Source organism: Lynx rufus, unplaced genomic scaffold, assembly GCF_022079265.1.
Source record: "Lynx rufus isolate CCGP_SWC_20201006 ecotype Redwood Valley unplaced genomic scaffold, mLynRuf1.p SCAF_5, whole genome shotgun sequence".
Lineage (NCBI taxonomy): Eukaryota > Metazoa > Chordata > Mammalia > Carnivora > Felidae > Lynx > Lynx rufus.
Window position 1 is genome coordinate 141,293,354 of NW_025814867.1, and position 17,949 is coordinate 141,311,302.

The 17,949-nt window shown below is 42.1% G+C and overlaps 1 protein-coding gene across 1 annotated transcript in view; it reads right to left on the reverse strand.

Moving 5' to 3' along the window:
- Positions 1-17,949, reverse strand: part of ADAMTS5 (ADAM metallopeptidase with thrombospondin type 1 motif 5) — a 45,122-nt gene that overhangs the window by 25,117 nt on the left and 2,056 nt on the right. The window contains exon 2 of the mRNA XM_047100158.1: positions 6,791-6,923. Coding sequence (XP_046956114.1) covers positions 6,791-6,923 — 133 coding nt within the window. The remainder of the gene's footprint in view (positions 1-6,790; positions 6,924-17,949) is intronic.

Genomic DNA, 17,949 nt, shown 5'->3' on the forward strand with positions numbered 1-17,949 from the left:
TTAAAGGCAAAATGAGTGAGATCTCATTAAATAAATTTCATCTTTGATATTCACAGTATAGACTTAAAGAGTATCTTGCCTCCTTAAATTCACAAATGACTCTGATGTTAGTAAATCTGAGAAAATGTATATACACCAGGTGAAGACATGTTACTACAAAGGGAAATGTTGGTCCAGCGTCTTATTCAGCTCAGGTGTTACTCTACAACTAGGGCTAACTTACAATATTAACCTCAGGAAGGAAATTGGGTTGTTCTTCTAAACTTTGGTCTGAAAATTAGACAGCATTTCAAACTCTTGTATCTTGACCCTAAGCTGACCAACGGACAAGGGGACAGAGCACCACATCCTACAAAAAGTCACAAAAAGCTCTGTAATGTGTTTACTTAAGAAAGAACAGCTCGGATGAAGCATCTGTTTCTTCATGAGGTCATGTTTTTATTTTACCTAATTTTCCAGCTGGGATTATTGAGGTGTAAGAAGATCTTGCCAGGGGTTGAAAAGTGAGCCAACAGCTCACGTGGGATCCGAATCCAGAATCCTTGAAGAAGAGAATCAGGAGCTCCAGGAACCGGATCCTACATGTCTATTCAAATGCAAAGCCTTATGCAGAAGTGATAAAACCCTTACAAACTCCCATTTCAAAACGTTAAGCATGAATGGTAAGTGTTGCATCAGTTATAGAATTCGGAAGGAAGAAAACTTAATTTGGGGGCCTTCTAGCTAGCTGTGGATACAAAGGATATTGCATCCTTTGTAACCAAATTCAGGATTATCTCCTGGAAGATCAACACTAACGAGCCACTATAGGATAGCATCAAAATCTTGGGTTTTAGAGTCAAGTGAATTGGGTTCACGTCTTACCCTAGCAGTATACTAGCTGTTGACCTCAGGCACGTTTAGAAACTTCTTAAAGATGCTTACATCTCTGTGTTTTTTCCTTTCTTGGGTGACTCATTGATAGTGCTTACCCCATGGCATTTTGTGAGGATTAAATAATATAAAAGATGCAAGGTGCTTAGAAAATACGCTTGACAAGTATCAAAGGCCCAGGGATTGTGAGCTGACTTTATTGTTCTCACTGATATCCTCGCTTTGTTATGCTCTTGAGTACTCTAATCTTACGTAGTTTTGATAAATTTTGATATTAACAGACAATTGAGGACAGAAGGAGACGTTTGCTAACCATTAGAGGGGGAAAAAATCATGCATCAAGTTTGTGATGTCTTTACTTTTTATGTGACCTTCAACTTGGATTTCTACACATGTGGCAGGCAATCTAGAGGCTTCCACAAGAGAAATGGGAATTGGGATATGATATAGAAAACACAGAACCGGCACACAAAAAACCCTAAATCTCCCATTGCTGCGGGACGTAGAGTCGAGACCCATTTCCACCTTTCATCTGGGGGCCAAGAAAGACAGTGTGGCATGGCTCCAGACTAGATAGAAAATAATAGTAATAATAATAATAATAATAATAATAATGATACGTTTAGCTCATGTTGATTAAAGCTATACGTTCGGGTTTAAATCCAAGTTTAATCCTAGCTTCCTTTCACTCCACATTCACAGTTGGTCCTGACATCTGATTCAGTGTGTTGGCTTCAGTCTATGGTGTTTCGAGGGCCTCTGCAGCTTTTCAAAACATGGCCTTGTTTAATCTAATCATCTCTGGGAGCACAGTCACACACATCAGCGCAACCAAAGAACTCCCTCTAACCACAGCAAAACAGGGGCAGCCGGGCTGCCGTGTCTCCACCACTTACTTCCTAAGCCTCCAGCTGAATACTTGGCTTTGACTTTTTAAGTTGCCTGACTTTAGCTCAGGAAGCATTTTGGAGTCTTTCACGGTGGAGAGATTCCCTTAGCACATTTTATAATTAACTACGATAAAGCAAAGCTCCAGCAAGTTCGCAAATGATGGATTTCATTAGCCTAAATAAAATCAGATTGTTCTCCCTCGCATATGGGGAGCTGGCCCAACATCAATAAAATTATTATTTTGGAGAACCATGTGTGCAGCAGGTGAAATCTTTATTATTACAAGCCAATAATAAAAGTTTGACAAGTTAAAAATATAAACTCAAAATGTAAACTTACATTCACTTGCAAACTTTCCACAGTTCACACTTGGGTTATAAAATGGCCATAACCACATTCTTGCCTCCACTCAAGGCACACGGATGAGGACTGTGTTCCCGAGAGTTTAAAGCGACTTCTTACAATGTCCGAACAATTTAGTCGATGTTTACATACACAAAACATAGCAAGGAGGAAGACAAATTATTATTGCCTGTGTCGGGTCTGTATTTATCAAAATCTATTTTCCAGAAGCCTGCACTGGCATCAGTAGACTATATATCTCCAAAAGCTAGCTCTTTTTACAGAAACGATTAGCAGGAAAAGAGAAGTGTTCACATTAATATCTGGTCCAGGGAAAGAGTCACTTTTCAGAATTGTTCATTGAAGCCACTCTGATTTTAGCCTGATGGACAGAGAAGCTGTAAGATGGGTCCTTCAGGCTAGTTCAAGTACTTCACGTTAATTTTCAAGTTCGGAAACATTTTAGATAGAGGGGATACAAGACCAAAGAAAATTGTGATTCAAATATGACTCTGTATTTTAAACCACTAGGTACAGAAATACGCAGTGGTGGGGCATAGCGTGAGAAACTTTAAGTCCGTTAATGGAAGCATTATTCTTTTCCTTCCTTAATTAAAAAAAAAAAAATTAAGTGTATTCATTTCAAGACAGAGAGAGTGAGTGGGGGAGGGGCAGAGAGAATGGAGAGAGAGAATCCCAAGCAGGCTCTGCACTGTCAGCGTGGAGCCCGACCTGGGGCTCGAACTCACAGGATGCGAAATCCCAACCTGAATCGGAATCAAGATCCGACGGAGCCACAGGCACCCCGAAAGCATTTTCCTTCATCAAATACAGTAAAACCTTGGTCTGCGAACATAATTCGTTCTGGGAAAGCACGTTTGTAATCCAAAGCACTCGTGTCTCAAAGCGAATTTCAAGAACCACCAGCTCGGTTGTGATCGTGCGATGTTCAGCCTCACGTACTACTCGTATTGCAAGACATCGCTCGGTTAGCAAGTTAAAATTTATTAGACCTATTTGCTCATCTTGTGAAACACTCACAGACCAAGTTACTTGCACTTCAAGGTCTCACTGTATATCCTTTTACTGCTTATAGAAGAAATCAAGTAGAAAAATTATGGGAACAGCCTAGAAATTTTCTTCATGGCTTATGCTTTGAGCACAGTAACATACCTCCACAGTCTGTGTGCATGAAGCAAATTGCACGTTTTGGAATGTTCTCAAGCAGATTTCAAAGCACTCTAGCAAAAACTGAGGTCACTTTACCACTGTCCATAGTCTATATATATAACCTCCCAATCTGGAAAGTGGTAAATGTCTAATAAAAGGAAGGGAAGAAATCACACGAGAAGAATGAAGTGGAATTAGAATCCAGAGCACGGTTAGCTCAGACCCATGGTTTCACGCAACAATCTAAAAATAAAGTGCCGGAAACAGCTCAGAGAGTGGCATTACCAAAGATCACGCTGGCTGCAGAGGCAAGACTGTAATAACAGACAGATGATTAGGAAATATTTTGTGGGGTTATTGTCTCTAATTTCTTTAAGGCTCGTACTTTATAACATATGTTCACAATATCTAGGCAAGAGGTGAAATTAAAGAATAATAAAGCAATTAGAAAATAAAGAGAATGCAAGCCAGATCCCTTTGCGAAAGGAAAATTAAGCCCATATCCCCTTATCCCCAGATCTTAAGTTTCTCAGATTAAGCTATATGTAATGCAGAAAGATAGATTAAGTGGGCAGTGTTTGACTGAAGAACGGATTATAGAGAATTCTAAAGAAGGAAATAGAGATGACCCAACCAAGAAATTAAAGGGAACAGAGGGCACGGTCATATAATCAAAGATTTGGGCGTGAGTTTTTCGCATAGCAGCCTATACTTCTCCATCATTGTTCCCTTGTAAAACTGCCCAATACTGTACCATTAAGAAAAGTCCTTATTGTACATAAACAGCTTTAATAAAACATTTGTTCTCATCAGCACCTGTCTTCCTACTTCTCAGGCTGCTGGGCCTGCCCACGTTTACCCTTGGTTTAGGAATTCAGGAAGGCTGGGAAAGGTGATGCCGGAAGGTTCTTCATGCCAGCCCAGTTGTCTTGAGAGTCTAATGCATCCCCAAAGAGACTTAATTCACTGCCACAGCGATACTCTTGCAGAGAAACCTCCCAAATGCTAGCAATGTGTGATAACAGACCATTGCAGGATTAAAGGGAGAAACAGCCCTTCCTTCAAGAACTTTGTAATCTCTTCTTTAGAAGATCAGGATGTAGGGCTCATAATCTTACGGATGGCTGATGTCACAATCCAACAGTGTCACTTACTCACAGAGTCTGAGATGAAGCAGCCTCTGCCTACCCACAGATACAGAACCTTTCTTTCGGAACTTCCATCGCTCTGAATAATGGTGATTAACTACTGGTGTACTTTCAAAATCATCTCTGCTTAATGATAATCCTCTGGAGCATTTGGGCTAATTCTTCTTAGCTTCTGCTGCACTTTCAGAATGTTGCCTTGGGCAGCTCTTGTGTTTTTCCCACTTACTCACTCGTGCACATCCGTCTATAGGTAATAAATACTGATTAAGGATCTATATTAGGCTGTATCATTATCAGCTTAATAGGTATAAATGAGAGAGAGGTAAAGACATATTCCCAGCTCCGAGAGCTCAAATAGCATATGTGTTTTAAAAACCTTTTCAGGCTTGCCAGGTCTTTTTTTTTTTTTTTTAATGTTTATTCATTTTTGAAAGACAGAGAGAGACAGAGTACAGCAGGGGTGGGGTGGAGAGAGAGGGGGAGGAGAGAATCAGAAGCAGGCTCCAGGCTCTGAGCTGTCAGCACAGAGCCCGACGCGGGGCTCGAACTCACAGACCGCAAGATCATGACCTGAGCCGAAGTCGGATGGACGCTCAACCGACTGAGCCACCCAGGCGCCCCACTGCCAGGTCTTTTAAGGTAGCACACATCTCATCATTAGCCCACGTTACAGACAAGAAATGGAGACTCAGTGTCTGAATCGCTTGCGTGAGACAAATCAGAGACCACGGAGGCAGAGATGAGACTCCGTCTGGAGGCTACAGATGCCCAATTACTGTGTAAATTAAATTATTCTCAGTGATGCTGTAAGGTGGTTATTTATGTTAAGGCTTTTATGTCCGTGTGCTGTTTTTTTTCCTTAGATAGTAAGAAGAGTGTCAGTGGAGAAAATTAGAGTCGTGATTAATACTTCAGAATTGAAATTTAACCACTGATTTCCACTTCACTGTTGCATTGTGCTGACTTACACAATTACATCTCTGCTTTGAAGTTATTTGACTCTCCAGGGAAAACACAGCAGCCAGAAACCTGCCCTCTGTGAAATGTTCTCTGCCTACTAGGAAGGTGAAAAAGCAGCTTTAATTTCTGTTTGAGAATTACAGTTTTAGGTTAAAAACCTCCATCTGTTTAAGAGAAATAGAGCAAAAAAGTATCAAAGCATGCTCTGCTCCCAAGAAGATGATGCTAAAAGGTGAGCCATACGTCTAACGTTAAATGAATTTGCTACCTAAGAAGCAAAACAAAAGCATACGTGGTTATAAATAACAGCTGGTGTCTGTAACCTACCCAATTTGGACCCCAAAATAACTCCATGAAATCGGCACCATTATTCCTATACTTCAGATATGAAAACAAGCTTTGAGAATTTAAATAGTAAGACCAATGTCACACAGCAGAAAGTACTTTAGGAAGAATTGAGCCCAGATGTGTCTGATTCTAATATCTAATTCTAAATACTAAAGTACTCATATACCTAGGAACCTAGGTCACTGCCCGGGAAACACATTTCCTAACTGCTGGGATATTTTTCAACAATTAACTCCGTCCTAAATTCCCAATCTTAAGATTTAGACGTGTCTCTTTTTTTTTTTTTTTAATTTTTTTTTCAACGTTTTTATTTATTTTTGGGACAGAGAGAGACAGAGCATGAATTGGGGAGGGGCAGAGAGAGAGGGAGACACAGAATCGGAAACAGGCTCCAGGCTCTGAGCCATCAGCCCAGAGCCCGACGCGGGGCTCGAACTCACGGACCGCGAGATCGTGACCTGGCTGAAGTCGGACGCTTAACCGACTGCGCCACCCAGGCGCCCCTAGACGTGTCTCTTATGACACGCAAATCGGGTGACATTTGAAGACAAACCCTGTGGGCTGTTGGTCTCAGTTTGTCTTTGTTATTAAAGACGAGATAGGACTGTTTGTTGTAAGCTATTATTTACCTTTGACAGGAGCTATTATCGCTCACAGTGGAATAAACGTGACAAATCTCTGTGCAAAACTGATTAGCCCCGGAGGAGTCAGGAGACTCTTGGGTAACTTTCAAGAGGCACCTCGCTGCATTTCATAGTCAACCGTGACAAATGCCATCTCAGAGTCATTGATGGATACACGTCACAGGACAGTAGGTGTCGCAAATTTCTCTTACACGTTTAAATGACACTGTCCACAGGCAACATCTCCTGTGTGCCCGACTGTGCCTTCCTTCTCCCTAACCAGTTAACCCTACAAGTGCAAATATAAACACATTTAATCCCCAGCAGTACATCTGAACCTGGAGAGATCTGGAATTAATTGCCAAGTATTTTGGTTCCCGTTGCAGCTGTTACAAGTGTTTGATTTGGCGAGGGAAGAGAAAAGGCGCTGCATACCAATTTCGTGAGCCACGGTGAAAGCCGCATGGAGGCCATCATCTTCAATCACAGCACAGCTGCGCTCCGGGGAACATATGGTCCCAACGTCTGCCATTCCCAGGGTGTCACATGAATGATGCCCACATAAATCCTGCCGGGGAGAAAGAAAGAAATCATTAAAATCAATTTACATCCAGAAGGAGCCACCTTGTCGAGTCACTTGCTCACTCCAAACAGCAAGAGGGGGATAGGTTTATGGGATCACCTGTTCAGCTCTGGAAATGCTCCAAAGACAGATTAGTGGCATGGACTCTTCTAAACATCTCCTGGCCCCAGAGGGGATGGGACTCAACTGCATTTAAAAAGAAGTCCTGGGATTGTAGCTTGTCCGTTACAATAGCAACCTCGGCTCTCACAAAGAGGTACAGCATATACACAGGCACTTAACGGGCAGGATCACTTTCACATACAGCCATGCTTACTTACCAAAGCCCTAAAATTCTGACCGAAAGTCATGCTAAGCTTATCAGAAGCCCGGCCTAATAATTTATTTTGCATCACAGGGGCAAACTGCAACCACGTGTTTGTGGCAAAATACAAGTGTGTCAGTAACTCAAATAGGAAACTAAATTGTAATCCAAAAGTGTAATCCCTTGAAAGATTGGCTCTTCATTTCCAAATGCAGCTGTAATTTCATTGGTTACGTCTTCAAAAACGCGTGCATTCTTACTCATAGCATCCGAGGCAGCGTTTCTCAACCTGATCAATCTGCGGAAAATATATGCGATATGTTGTGTTTATAGAAGTGAGTGGGAGCATTTTTCTGGTGAGAAGTTGTATAGCTTTGAAAAGCTTCTCAAAGAAAAACATGATCATATCGCATTAAAATGATCATTAAATATGATCGAGTTAGCTGAAAGAGACATCACGAGACAATTTTAAGTTATGAAGCATAAAGAGAAAATATAAGCCAGGATTTTGTACATGATCGATCTGTAATAAGCCTTCCCTTAAATGCTATTTGAGTATTAAGAGACATCAGAACTTCTTGCGTTTGACCACCGTCTTCAGTGAAAATTAATGAACACTGTGTATTTCCACATCCCCAAATGCAAGACAGTATCCTAGTGAGCCATAAATGAATTCCAGAAGAAAAAGGTTTTTTTGAAATACCATTATAAAAGATGACTATTTACCGGTTGAGATAATAAGTATTGTTTCCATCATAGCTATTATCTTTGCATCCCCAACTACGACAATGTCTGGCTCATTTGCTTAATTGAGGTGAACTGGGACATAGAGTCAGATGCAACGTAGACCTTGCACACCTTCAAGACACGGTATGCTAGAAAGCTCTCAGCAGGTTCCAGGACGTCAGTGCACGATGTTTTTACTACATAACCAACGTTACCCACTCCATGTCAACATAGTCATCTAACTCTTCCCTATTTTGCTGCATACAAATCTAACCAAGGTAAAGAATATTTAAAAGATACACCCTACGATCTTCTCTCTAGTACACTTTCAGGTCCTTATTGTGTTCCATAGATTATGAGATCCCAGCTGTGATGCATTACATTGTTGCCTCCATGTCATTATAGCTTCAGACAGTGGAAATCTCGGCCAAGTAGCCTTGGTGAATCAAGTCCCCAAACCAGCAATAGCCTCCCCAAGTTTCCTGTGTATCCTCATATGTCATCCCGTGGGATCTCAAATTACAGCTGTTGAGAACAAATTAGTAGCTTTTAAAATTGAAACTGGAACACGCTTTTGCATAATAATCAGTCTTCGAGATAATAATATAGCACAATACATTTTCAATCCAGTTTTTCTCCAATCATCTCAGTCACGTTAAGACCAAAGACTCACTTGTCATTGCTAGGCACGACAGGCTTTCCCTGCACACATTTTTTTTAAACCCAGAGTGACGTGTATCGTCACAATTTGGGGGTCGTTATCTTCACATAACGAAATGCAGGAATTGTTGCCCCTTCTCACTCCGTATGTCGTTCAGCAGCTCAGATGAAGAGTCACAGCAAATGGAAATGGCCCTCCTGCTTTGAACAAAGTTTAAACTGGATTCTTAATCTCTCTCTGTGTGCTTGTGTCAATTGCTCATTAGAGGCTATCAACTCTCCTTGTTATCCGTGAATTGCATTAAATGCAGTTGGCCCTTTGCCACAGAAATGTGTGCATGTGCCAAAATTATGAACAGAAGCAGTTGTTCTTTTTTTTTTCTTTTTGTAAGCACAACTGATTAAACCCCTTGATGACACGGCCATACTTTACATAATTTCGTAACTATAATTATGTAAACTGGCAACCTCTCCACTTCATTCACGCATTGCAAACCTTGGCAACCCAGATACAGTTTCATCCCCCAGATTTCGAACGAGAAGTCTGTATTTCGTTGTGATCCGATGTTCATGCCAATGCGTAAAAACTCAACTTGTGCATCAAATTACTGAGAATACAGCACATCACACCTATACCAATTTGTGGTAGAGATTTATGACATTTACAGGTGCACACTTTATTTGAAGTTAGTAGGATTTTTTTTAAAGGTTATTTCAGATTAGGAGTAAGGAGACAAGGGGGCGATAGCATCTATCTGTCTGTCTATCTATCTATCTATCTATCTATCTCTATTATCCATCCATCCATCCCTCCACCTTTCTGTCTTCTGGATCTGGAGCAGGGGATATTGACTCATATATACTGTGACTCATATATACTGTCCACATAAAAGGTAATTAAGTGAAAACTGCTAATAAGAGTTTCTGTTTGGTCAGTATAGATCTGAAGGTTCGTTATAGTTTTGTTATGTTAAAGATGGCCCTTTTCACGCAGAATCCAGATCCTATCACCATGGTGTAGATAGCACTGCAAAGGAAGATTAGTAAAATGTAAAAGTTGGAAAAGCATGCAGAAACTTAACAGGTGGCTTGTGGTGTAGGCCAGGAGATATGACTGGGACATTGGATCTAACTCAAAAATAGAGCTTAGATGGTCAACAAGATCGATGAAGACTTGACAAGGAAGTCATTGACATGGTGACCACTCCCCAGATGTGGCTGTTCAGGGGATTATGAGTGTGTCAGCATCTGTGATTCATCATGAAACTTAGAAGGACTAGTAGCACCCCAGACCTATTCTTGGGGATGGAGTCGGGGGGGAGGGAGCCAGAAAAGTATGCTACCTGGAGAAGCAGATGCCCAGAAGATAGTACAAATCCCACTTGACCCACTGGTCCCAATGGCCCCTTAGCAAATCCCAGTGGTCAGTAATGAAGCAAGAAGACATGAGAATGTGCAAAGAGGAATGAATAGCGGGAGCCATGGGATTTCTTGCCTTGACTGGGAGACTGCCTCTCATACAGCATAAATGCGCTGCGGGAAGGAGCCAAAAAGCAACACAAGGTAAGAAGAGCGGCCATCATCACACCTGCAGCAATGGCAGCCCCAATTAAGGGAGAGTTGCTCGTCCAATGGAATCCTGAGTTAAATACCAGCAACTTCTGTTTATATAAATATTACCATCTCATAAGGGCAAGCATGGAGCTCAAGAGAAGGGCACAGAAGAGGAATGAATAAGCCTCAGATGCCTGTCTGACTTCCCAATTCCTATGAAAAGGGATTAAGATAGAAGAATTCGTCTTGCATGGTACATATTTTAGTCTTAAGTACTATTCAAACATATACACCATAATGCAGATTTATCTGTGCATCCAATTCTTGAGGTGTCATTTGCCTCTCTGGCCACCTGTACAGCAATCCCCAATAGCAGAGGTCTTGATTTAGATCTCAAGAGAAACTGGGTTCCTCGGGTCTGTTAGTCCGACCATTATGGTGACCCATGGTATACTATCTCTGTCCATGCTTCTGGATACAACTAGGTGATACAAATATACCGAGGCCACAGATCCAGATGCATTGATTCCTAAAACAATTACGATGTGCCCCCAATCTGCTGACGCTGTGCTCAGTGCCGACCCTGTGATAAATAAATAAGATCTGATCTTGGCCTTAAGAAGCATCGCGATCTAGTGAGCAAAACAGATATGCCAAGAAGGAAGCAAATTGTGACATGCTATTACAACTGATTTTTGAGGGAATATAGAATGAATCTGAATCAATAAAAGTGTCTCAAAGGAGGTGACTGATACTGAGGGATGAATAGAAGTCTGAAAGTCTTAGAGGAGGGGTATCCCAACCAGGAAAGATTGGTCAATGCATCAGGGGGTGGTAGAAGGCAGGCTCTGTTTGGGGGGAATGACAGGAAGCTTGTCATGGCTGGAGAATGTAGGATTTGTCGGGTGAAAGGCAATCAGGGGAAGCTGGAAAGACGGTGTGGCCCAAGTTCCAAGATGGGACATTTCGTCTGCTAAAGGTAAAGTAAGAAGAAGGGAAAGACGGAAGCAGCAAGCTGGAGGTTAGGGGGAGGAAATGCTTGGGAGAGTCCTTTTGGAGAACAGGAATGGAAGCTGATTAGACACAGTCAATGCAAAGTAGATCACTGTTTTTTTTAAGGTTTTATTTATTTATTTTGAGAGAGAGGGAGCTCGCAAGCAGGGGAGGAGCAGAGAGAGAGAGAGAAGGAGGGAGAGAGAGAGAATCCCAGACTCTGAGCTGTCAGCACAGAGTCCCACACGACCCGGGGCTGACCTGAGCCCAAATCAAGAGTCAGTTTTAACCAACTGAGCCACCCAGGCACCCTTAACGCAGATCACTTTTTAATTCTAACACTATTAGTCAGAGTCATTACCTAAGTTGTTTAAATGCTTTGAGACAAAGTTCCCTCATCATTAACATAAGGAATTTGGACCAGGTGATCCCTAAGTCTTTCCAGCTATACCTGTGTTGATATTAAATGGAAACACTCCAATTTATAGGTGGAAAAATTAAAGCTGAGGGCAATAAATGTCCAAAGTTGCAAGCCTGAGACTGGTGAAGCCAAAATTTGAACCCGCATCTAAACGCCCCAATTCCTAAACCACCTTCACCATGGTACTGGTAAAGCATCACACATATTTTTCTTGACAGTTCTGTTACCTTTTACATTTATAGCCTGTGCCTGGTCAAGCAAATTCTTTCCTACAACAAATAATGCAGCATGGTCTTTATCTCTATGGTGTGTTCAGTAAAACTCAGCAATTTAGAAGCATACTAAATGTATAAAAAGCACTGAGAACGATATTCCAGAAAAGAAGAAAATGGAAGGGCTGGATAAGACACCTGGACTTCATTTACTTGTACTTCTCTCTCTCTCTCTCTCTCTCTCTCCCCTACCACATCTGATTGGTCACCTAAGTCACTGATCCCACCTACCAAATGTCTCCTCCTCTTCCTTCCATTATGGCTTCCTGCCTGTACCATCATCTGAGGCTTCTAAGTGGTCCCTTTGTCTCCTGTAACTGCCCTGCCTGTACGCGGCAGTCAGTTACCTTCCAGAGCCCAGATCTGATTAGCATGGCATTCGACCTGCAAGCCAGGCTTCCTGTCAGCCTCCACTGCACTGTCATGTCCCCTCTTGTCCGCTATTTCCTGCATATCTTATCAACATTTTGGGGCCAAACCTTAGCCCAAGCACTCCTTCTGTTGGAAAGGGCTAATTAACTCACAGCCACCTCATTTTAAAATCTCTCGATTTGGTGCCTGCTTCTGTATTGCTAATGCCATTCTTTTCATTTTGATTATCTCAAGTCTCCTTTTGAAGGTTACTGATGGAGCCTGCAACGGCTCCCCCTGGATTGAGTCCAACTACTCCCGCTGGAAGGCTCATCCCAGAACATACTCCTGGTCACGGCCGTTTTAGATTCCCATTGGATTTAATTAACAACTTAAAATCTTAAGTGTGGTGCTTTGGACTGACTTGTGTCTCCCCCCAAACCTCAAATTCGTATGCTGAAGCCTTAATCCCCAATGTGACTGTATTTGGAGGTAGGGCCAAAAAGAAGGTAATTAAGGTTAAATAAGATCATAAGGGTGGAGCCCTAATCCAACAGGATTAGTGTCCTTCAAACAAAAGACATTGAAACCTCCTCTCTCTCCGCTCCCCTCCAACCATCAACGCCGGACCCTGGAAGAAAGGCCATGTGAGCATACAGCGAAAACGTGGCAGGAAGAGATCTCTCACCAAAAACTGAATAGGTTGGAACCTGGATCCTGGACTTCCCAGGCTCCAGAACTGTGAGAAAATGTTTCTGTTGTTTAAGCCCCCCAATCTATGGTATATATTTTTTTATGGCAGCCTGAACAGACTAGATACACATGACACACAATTTCTTCTATAATCTAGTTGTCATCGTCTTCTCTAGACTAGACTCTATCAACCTCTGCCTTCATATTGTGTGCTGTATCACTTCCAACCCCTTTTGTCCCTGGGCCATTGCACATGACAGCGGGGCAAGTTTGCAACGCCTACTTCCTCCTTACGGTCTGGTTAACTCTGAGACTTCTTCCAAATTGAACTCAGCTGGGTTAGGCAACCTTCTAACGCATTTCCATGATATCTCATGGGCACATGTGTCATAAAAATCATCATGCTATATAGCAATTATCCATTTCCTTGTCTGTTTCCTGGGACAGATTCTTTTTTTTTTTTTTTTAATTTTTTTTTTCAACGTTTATTTATTTTTGGGACAGAGAGAGACAGAGCATGAATGGGGGAGGGGCAGAGAGAGAGGGAGACACAGAACTGGAAACAGGCTCCAGGCTCTGAGCCATCAGCCCAGAGCCCGACGCGGGGCTCGAACTCACAGACCGCGAGATCGTGACCTGGCTGAAGTCGGACGCTTAACCGACTGCGCCACCCAGGCGCCCCTCCTGGGACAGATTCTTAGGAAAGGGGTCACATTTTAAATTTCTGAATCCCTCTCTGTTTATTAGGAACATATTGACTGTCTGACTAAATTAGTCACACTATTTCGTTTAGAGAGCATTAGACAGGACTACGTTCTCTCTCTGCCACTTGTCAGTTATTACTCTTAGAAGACTATTTCTTTTCATTAATGTCTTCATCTGCCCAATTATGATGATATTTTGGTTGTATAACACAATGATAGCATGATATCACATACACAATGCCATTATGTTAAGATCTATGGGCAGAATTGATTATTCCTCCCTTCTCTTTTCACATACTTTGTTTATAACTTGGTCACAACATTTACCCAAGTTTTCCTTAATTAGAGTGATATATGTGTGCACCTGCTGCCTTTCCCTTGGTGATAAGCCCAGTTGGGCAGGGAACAGGTATATTCCACATATGCTGCATTCAGTTGCATCAATGAGTGCCTCACACATAGAAGGTATTCATATCCATGCGCCAAAAGTGAGAGAGAGAGAGACAGAGACAGAGAGACAGTAATTACAGAAGTCCTGTGTGTTTTGGTATATTGTCTGTAACGAACCTTAGGTTTTTTAGAATATTCTTCACTATATTTATTGGTTTATTTATCAATTGAGATATAATTGACTTATATTAGTTTTAGGTGTACAACATGAGGATCTGATAGATGTATATGTTGTGAAACGGTCACCTCAATAAGTCTGGTTAACATACATCACTATGCATAGTTACATTTTTTTTTTCTTGTGATGAGAACCTTTAGGTCTATTCTCTTAGCAATTTGCAACTCACATTTGTTTTTTTCTTTTTAATGTTTATTTATTTTTGAGGGGGGAAGGGGCAGAGAGAGAGGGAGACAGAATCTGAAGCAGGCTCCAGGCTCCCAGCTGTTAGCACAGAGCCCAATGCAGGGCTCCAACTCACTAACTGTGAGATCATGAGCTGAGCCAAAGTCTGACGCTTAACCAACTGAGCCACCCGGGCATCCAACACATTTTTTTAAATGTCTATTTATTTATTTTTGAAAGGGGCATAGAGGGGGTAAGGGAGACAGAGAATCACAAGCAGGCTCCGTGCTGTTGATGCGGGGCTCGAACTCACGAACTATGAGCTCATGACCTGAGCTGAAATCAAGAGTCTAAGAGCTAACTGACTGAGCCATCCAGGCACCCCTACATTTGTTTTTAAAATGTCAACTACAGCTGCTTAATCTGCTCCCAGTCTTCCCATTTCTGAGTTATTTAGATGTTTATTGATCAGGATCGATCTATACAGGCTAGGAACCCTGGCTAAGAGTTCACTTTTGACTTTAAATGGGATTTGAACTCAGATGGGCAAGTGGATTAGTCAATCTAGTCAGCAAGCAAGTAAGAAACAGCACATCCTTCTTCCTCCTAGCTTCAGGTCACCCGTTAGGGCTCCCTATTGTCACAAGCTAACAAGGGGCTGGCTGCTGGAGGAGAAATGCTCTCTCATTTCTCAGCACTGCAGAGCAGAACATAAGGAGAGGTGTTAGCTGAGAGACAATTGCCTATTAACTGGCAGAGTGATAAGTAATGAAGGCGAGTGCACCTTGTATATTGCACAGTCTGTAGCTGGTTCATTTTCAGTCGAATGCTTTCGATCCATGTTATGTTTGGGATGAGGGGGGTCTTAAACAATCTCCAATTTTATCATCCTGCAGGTAGGACATTTGTTCCTAAAGAAGAGTGTGTGGTCTCCTAAATGGGTTTAAGAGACTGTCTTTAAAGGACCTATTTTAAAACAAAAGAGGAAACCAGGGGACAAGGAAAAGATTCTGGAAAGCAAAACGAAATCCTGGGGAGATCAGATGTCTACTGTTTGATGGCAGAAGGGGTGCGAATTCCAGCATGAGCGCTATTCCAGGATGAAAATGGTTCCTCTGCCAGAAAATTGACTGGTGCTAAGTTTCTCTAATTAGAGTGCCAGGTAAATGAATTACTAGCACCATTCTGCTGACTCCCAGACACAACGTTCAAGGTGGCCCGGGCCAGTAAACAGGGGTGGAAAACATATCCTCACACATTCGCTTCGTGCCTGAAAAACAAGCAATTTAAGAGAAGACATCTGGACACAAAATTTGAACGGTTCTCAGAGCCCATCAAAACATGGATTTGATGGCTTGGCGTCTGGTTGCTAAGCAACGTACTTCTTACATTCAAAACAGAGTTGTAAAAGTAGGTTCCAGGTGCCAACTTCGGGTATTTCTCATTGAAAAAAAAAAAAAGCCATGAACGTTTCTCTTAGGTCTTAGGGTACCTGATTTCTACGGTGGAAGGGCTCAGATGATTTCTGCTCTCGTCCCCTTATTTCTCACATTCTGAAGCATTAGGTGGAGTTTAACTTTACATTTCAAGGTACTCTTACTGGATGCTGCATAAGGGTCTTGTCATATTTTTCTCAGCCCCCCAGTGAACAGCATTCTTTGAAATTAAGTCTATACAGTCACAATACACATGCTTTTCAAGTATTTGGTTCTTCTCAAGTTAGATGTATATACCAGAGGGCCAACCACAACCTAAGTGAGATTCGCTTTACCAAAAGTATGCTTCTGCTTGGCAGGGAGGCGACGGAGGGCCCATGTAAAATATTTTCCATGTGCAGGCTCCTTTGGAAAATGTTATGTTATTACAATCCTTATTAACATTAAGATAGACCATTAATCTCTTGCTCCCTTGCTTTTATCTACTTAAAACGTACTGATAGGTTTCAGAGCTTGGAAAATAGGAATTGTTAACTCCCCAAATAAAACACAAATCCAGAAAAGCAATAGGCAGATCATTTAGAACCACTAACGGATTTCCCTTTTTTTTTTTCTTCTGGGAAGCAATTAGGAAAATTATGGGGCAGGAGGAGGTAGGGAGTAATGGGGTCTTCTATTAATTTTTGTTTGTTTTAAAAATTATGGAACGTGCATTTGTATTCCGAAATGAAAGTGAACTATTAAAATGACCTACTCATTTGGAGTAGTGTGCCTACGAAAGTATTTTTTCCTCTGTCTCTAGAGAACTTCCTTCCATAAACTCTCTGAAGCCTTCTTCTTGGCAGCTTCTTATGATGCAGTAGAGCAAGAAATCCAGACGTGGAAAATTGCTTACAAGAAAAAAAAAAAAAGTCTTGGAAACCAAATAAAAAAGGACTAGTTTTACAGGAGAAGTTCACTCCATACAGAAGGCTACAAAACGAATGTTCTTCCATTTCAAAGATTAATGTAGCGCAGAGAAATTACAGGATGGTTTTTAGATCACTTAATGAGAAGGAAGATTTTCCATCGTGCGTAGCCTCATGTCCTGCCAGGTTCTTCCTAAACTGTTGCCCTCTGGCATCTTTGTTTACATGTGGCTTACATTTATGTCCCCCCCCCCCCCATGGACCACAAGTGTTTCTCCATTCCAAATTTGTCGACACTTCTCCTTCATACCAGGGGTGCCTGGGTAAAAACAGAGAATTAGGTGGTGGAGCCCTGTGATTCTAAAGCCTGCAAGCCATCGTGGCATCTTCTATCCTAGCTTCTGGGCACTCCATTTCATACCATGCGTTTGCATGATATTTCAAACTTTCAAATCCTTCAGCTACCCCGGGTGGATCCCAAATACTTAAAGAATGAGCTTTCAAAGGCAATTCTTACCAGGCAGCCGAGAGGCATGACTTAAAACTGCCAATCAGAGCACAGTCATGAAGCAGGCTCAGAGCTCTGAGGAAGCCAGGCTCAAAACCAGCCCAGGCTCCGTGTCCGAATGTCACATTTAGGTGGGGACTGAATGATTGAGCAAATAGATATTGTGTTCTTCCCAGAACCTCCGGGCCTATAGAGATCAGTTTCTTTCCTTCCCCTTTAACCATCTTCCTTAAAACAGGGAAATCCTGGGAAAGCATTCCTTCCTCGCGTCTTGACTCTTTGCCCAGGTCTTTCCACACTGGGGCTTCAGAAACACGTTCGTCCAAAACCCAAACATGCAAGCTGGATGTGACCCTTCGCTGGCAGCTCCGGAGGGACAGGCAGTGCCTGACTGGAGGACGAGGCAAAGGAGGCACTAAGGATCCTGATAAGACTGGGTTATCCTCCTTGCCCTCCCGAATCCCTTCCTTACCAGAAACAAAAATTCATCAAGGTGGACACGTAAGAACTTCGTTAAAAAGCCAAACTAGAAAGAGTCTTTCCTTTGAAAAGTCTTTCCTCAGCTTATGCCACAGGAGTGGTTCCAGTAAGGAAGTATGGACATTGACAATGAGAGGTCATGGATGAAAGTGGCTACAACGGATGAACCAACAAGCCCCTCCCATGAGGTTGCACCAAGTTGTATATT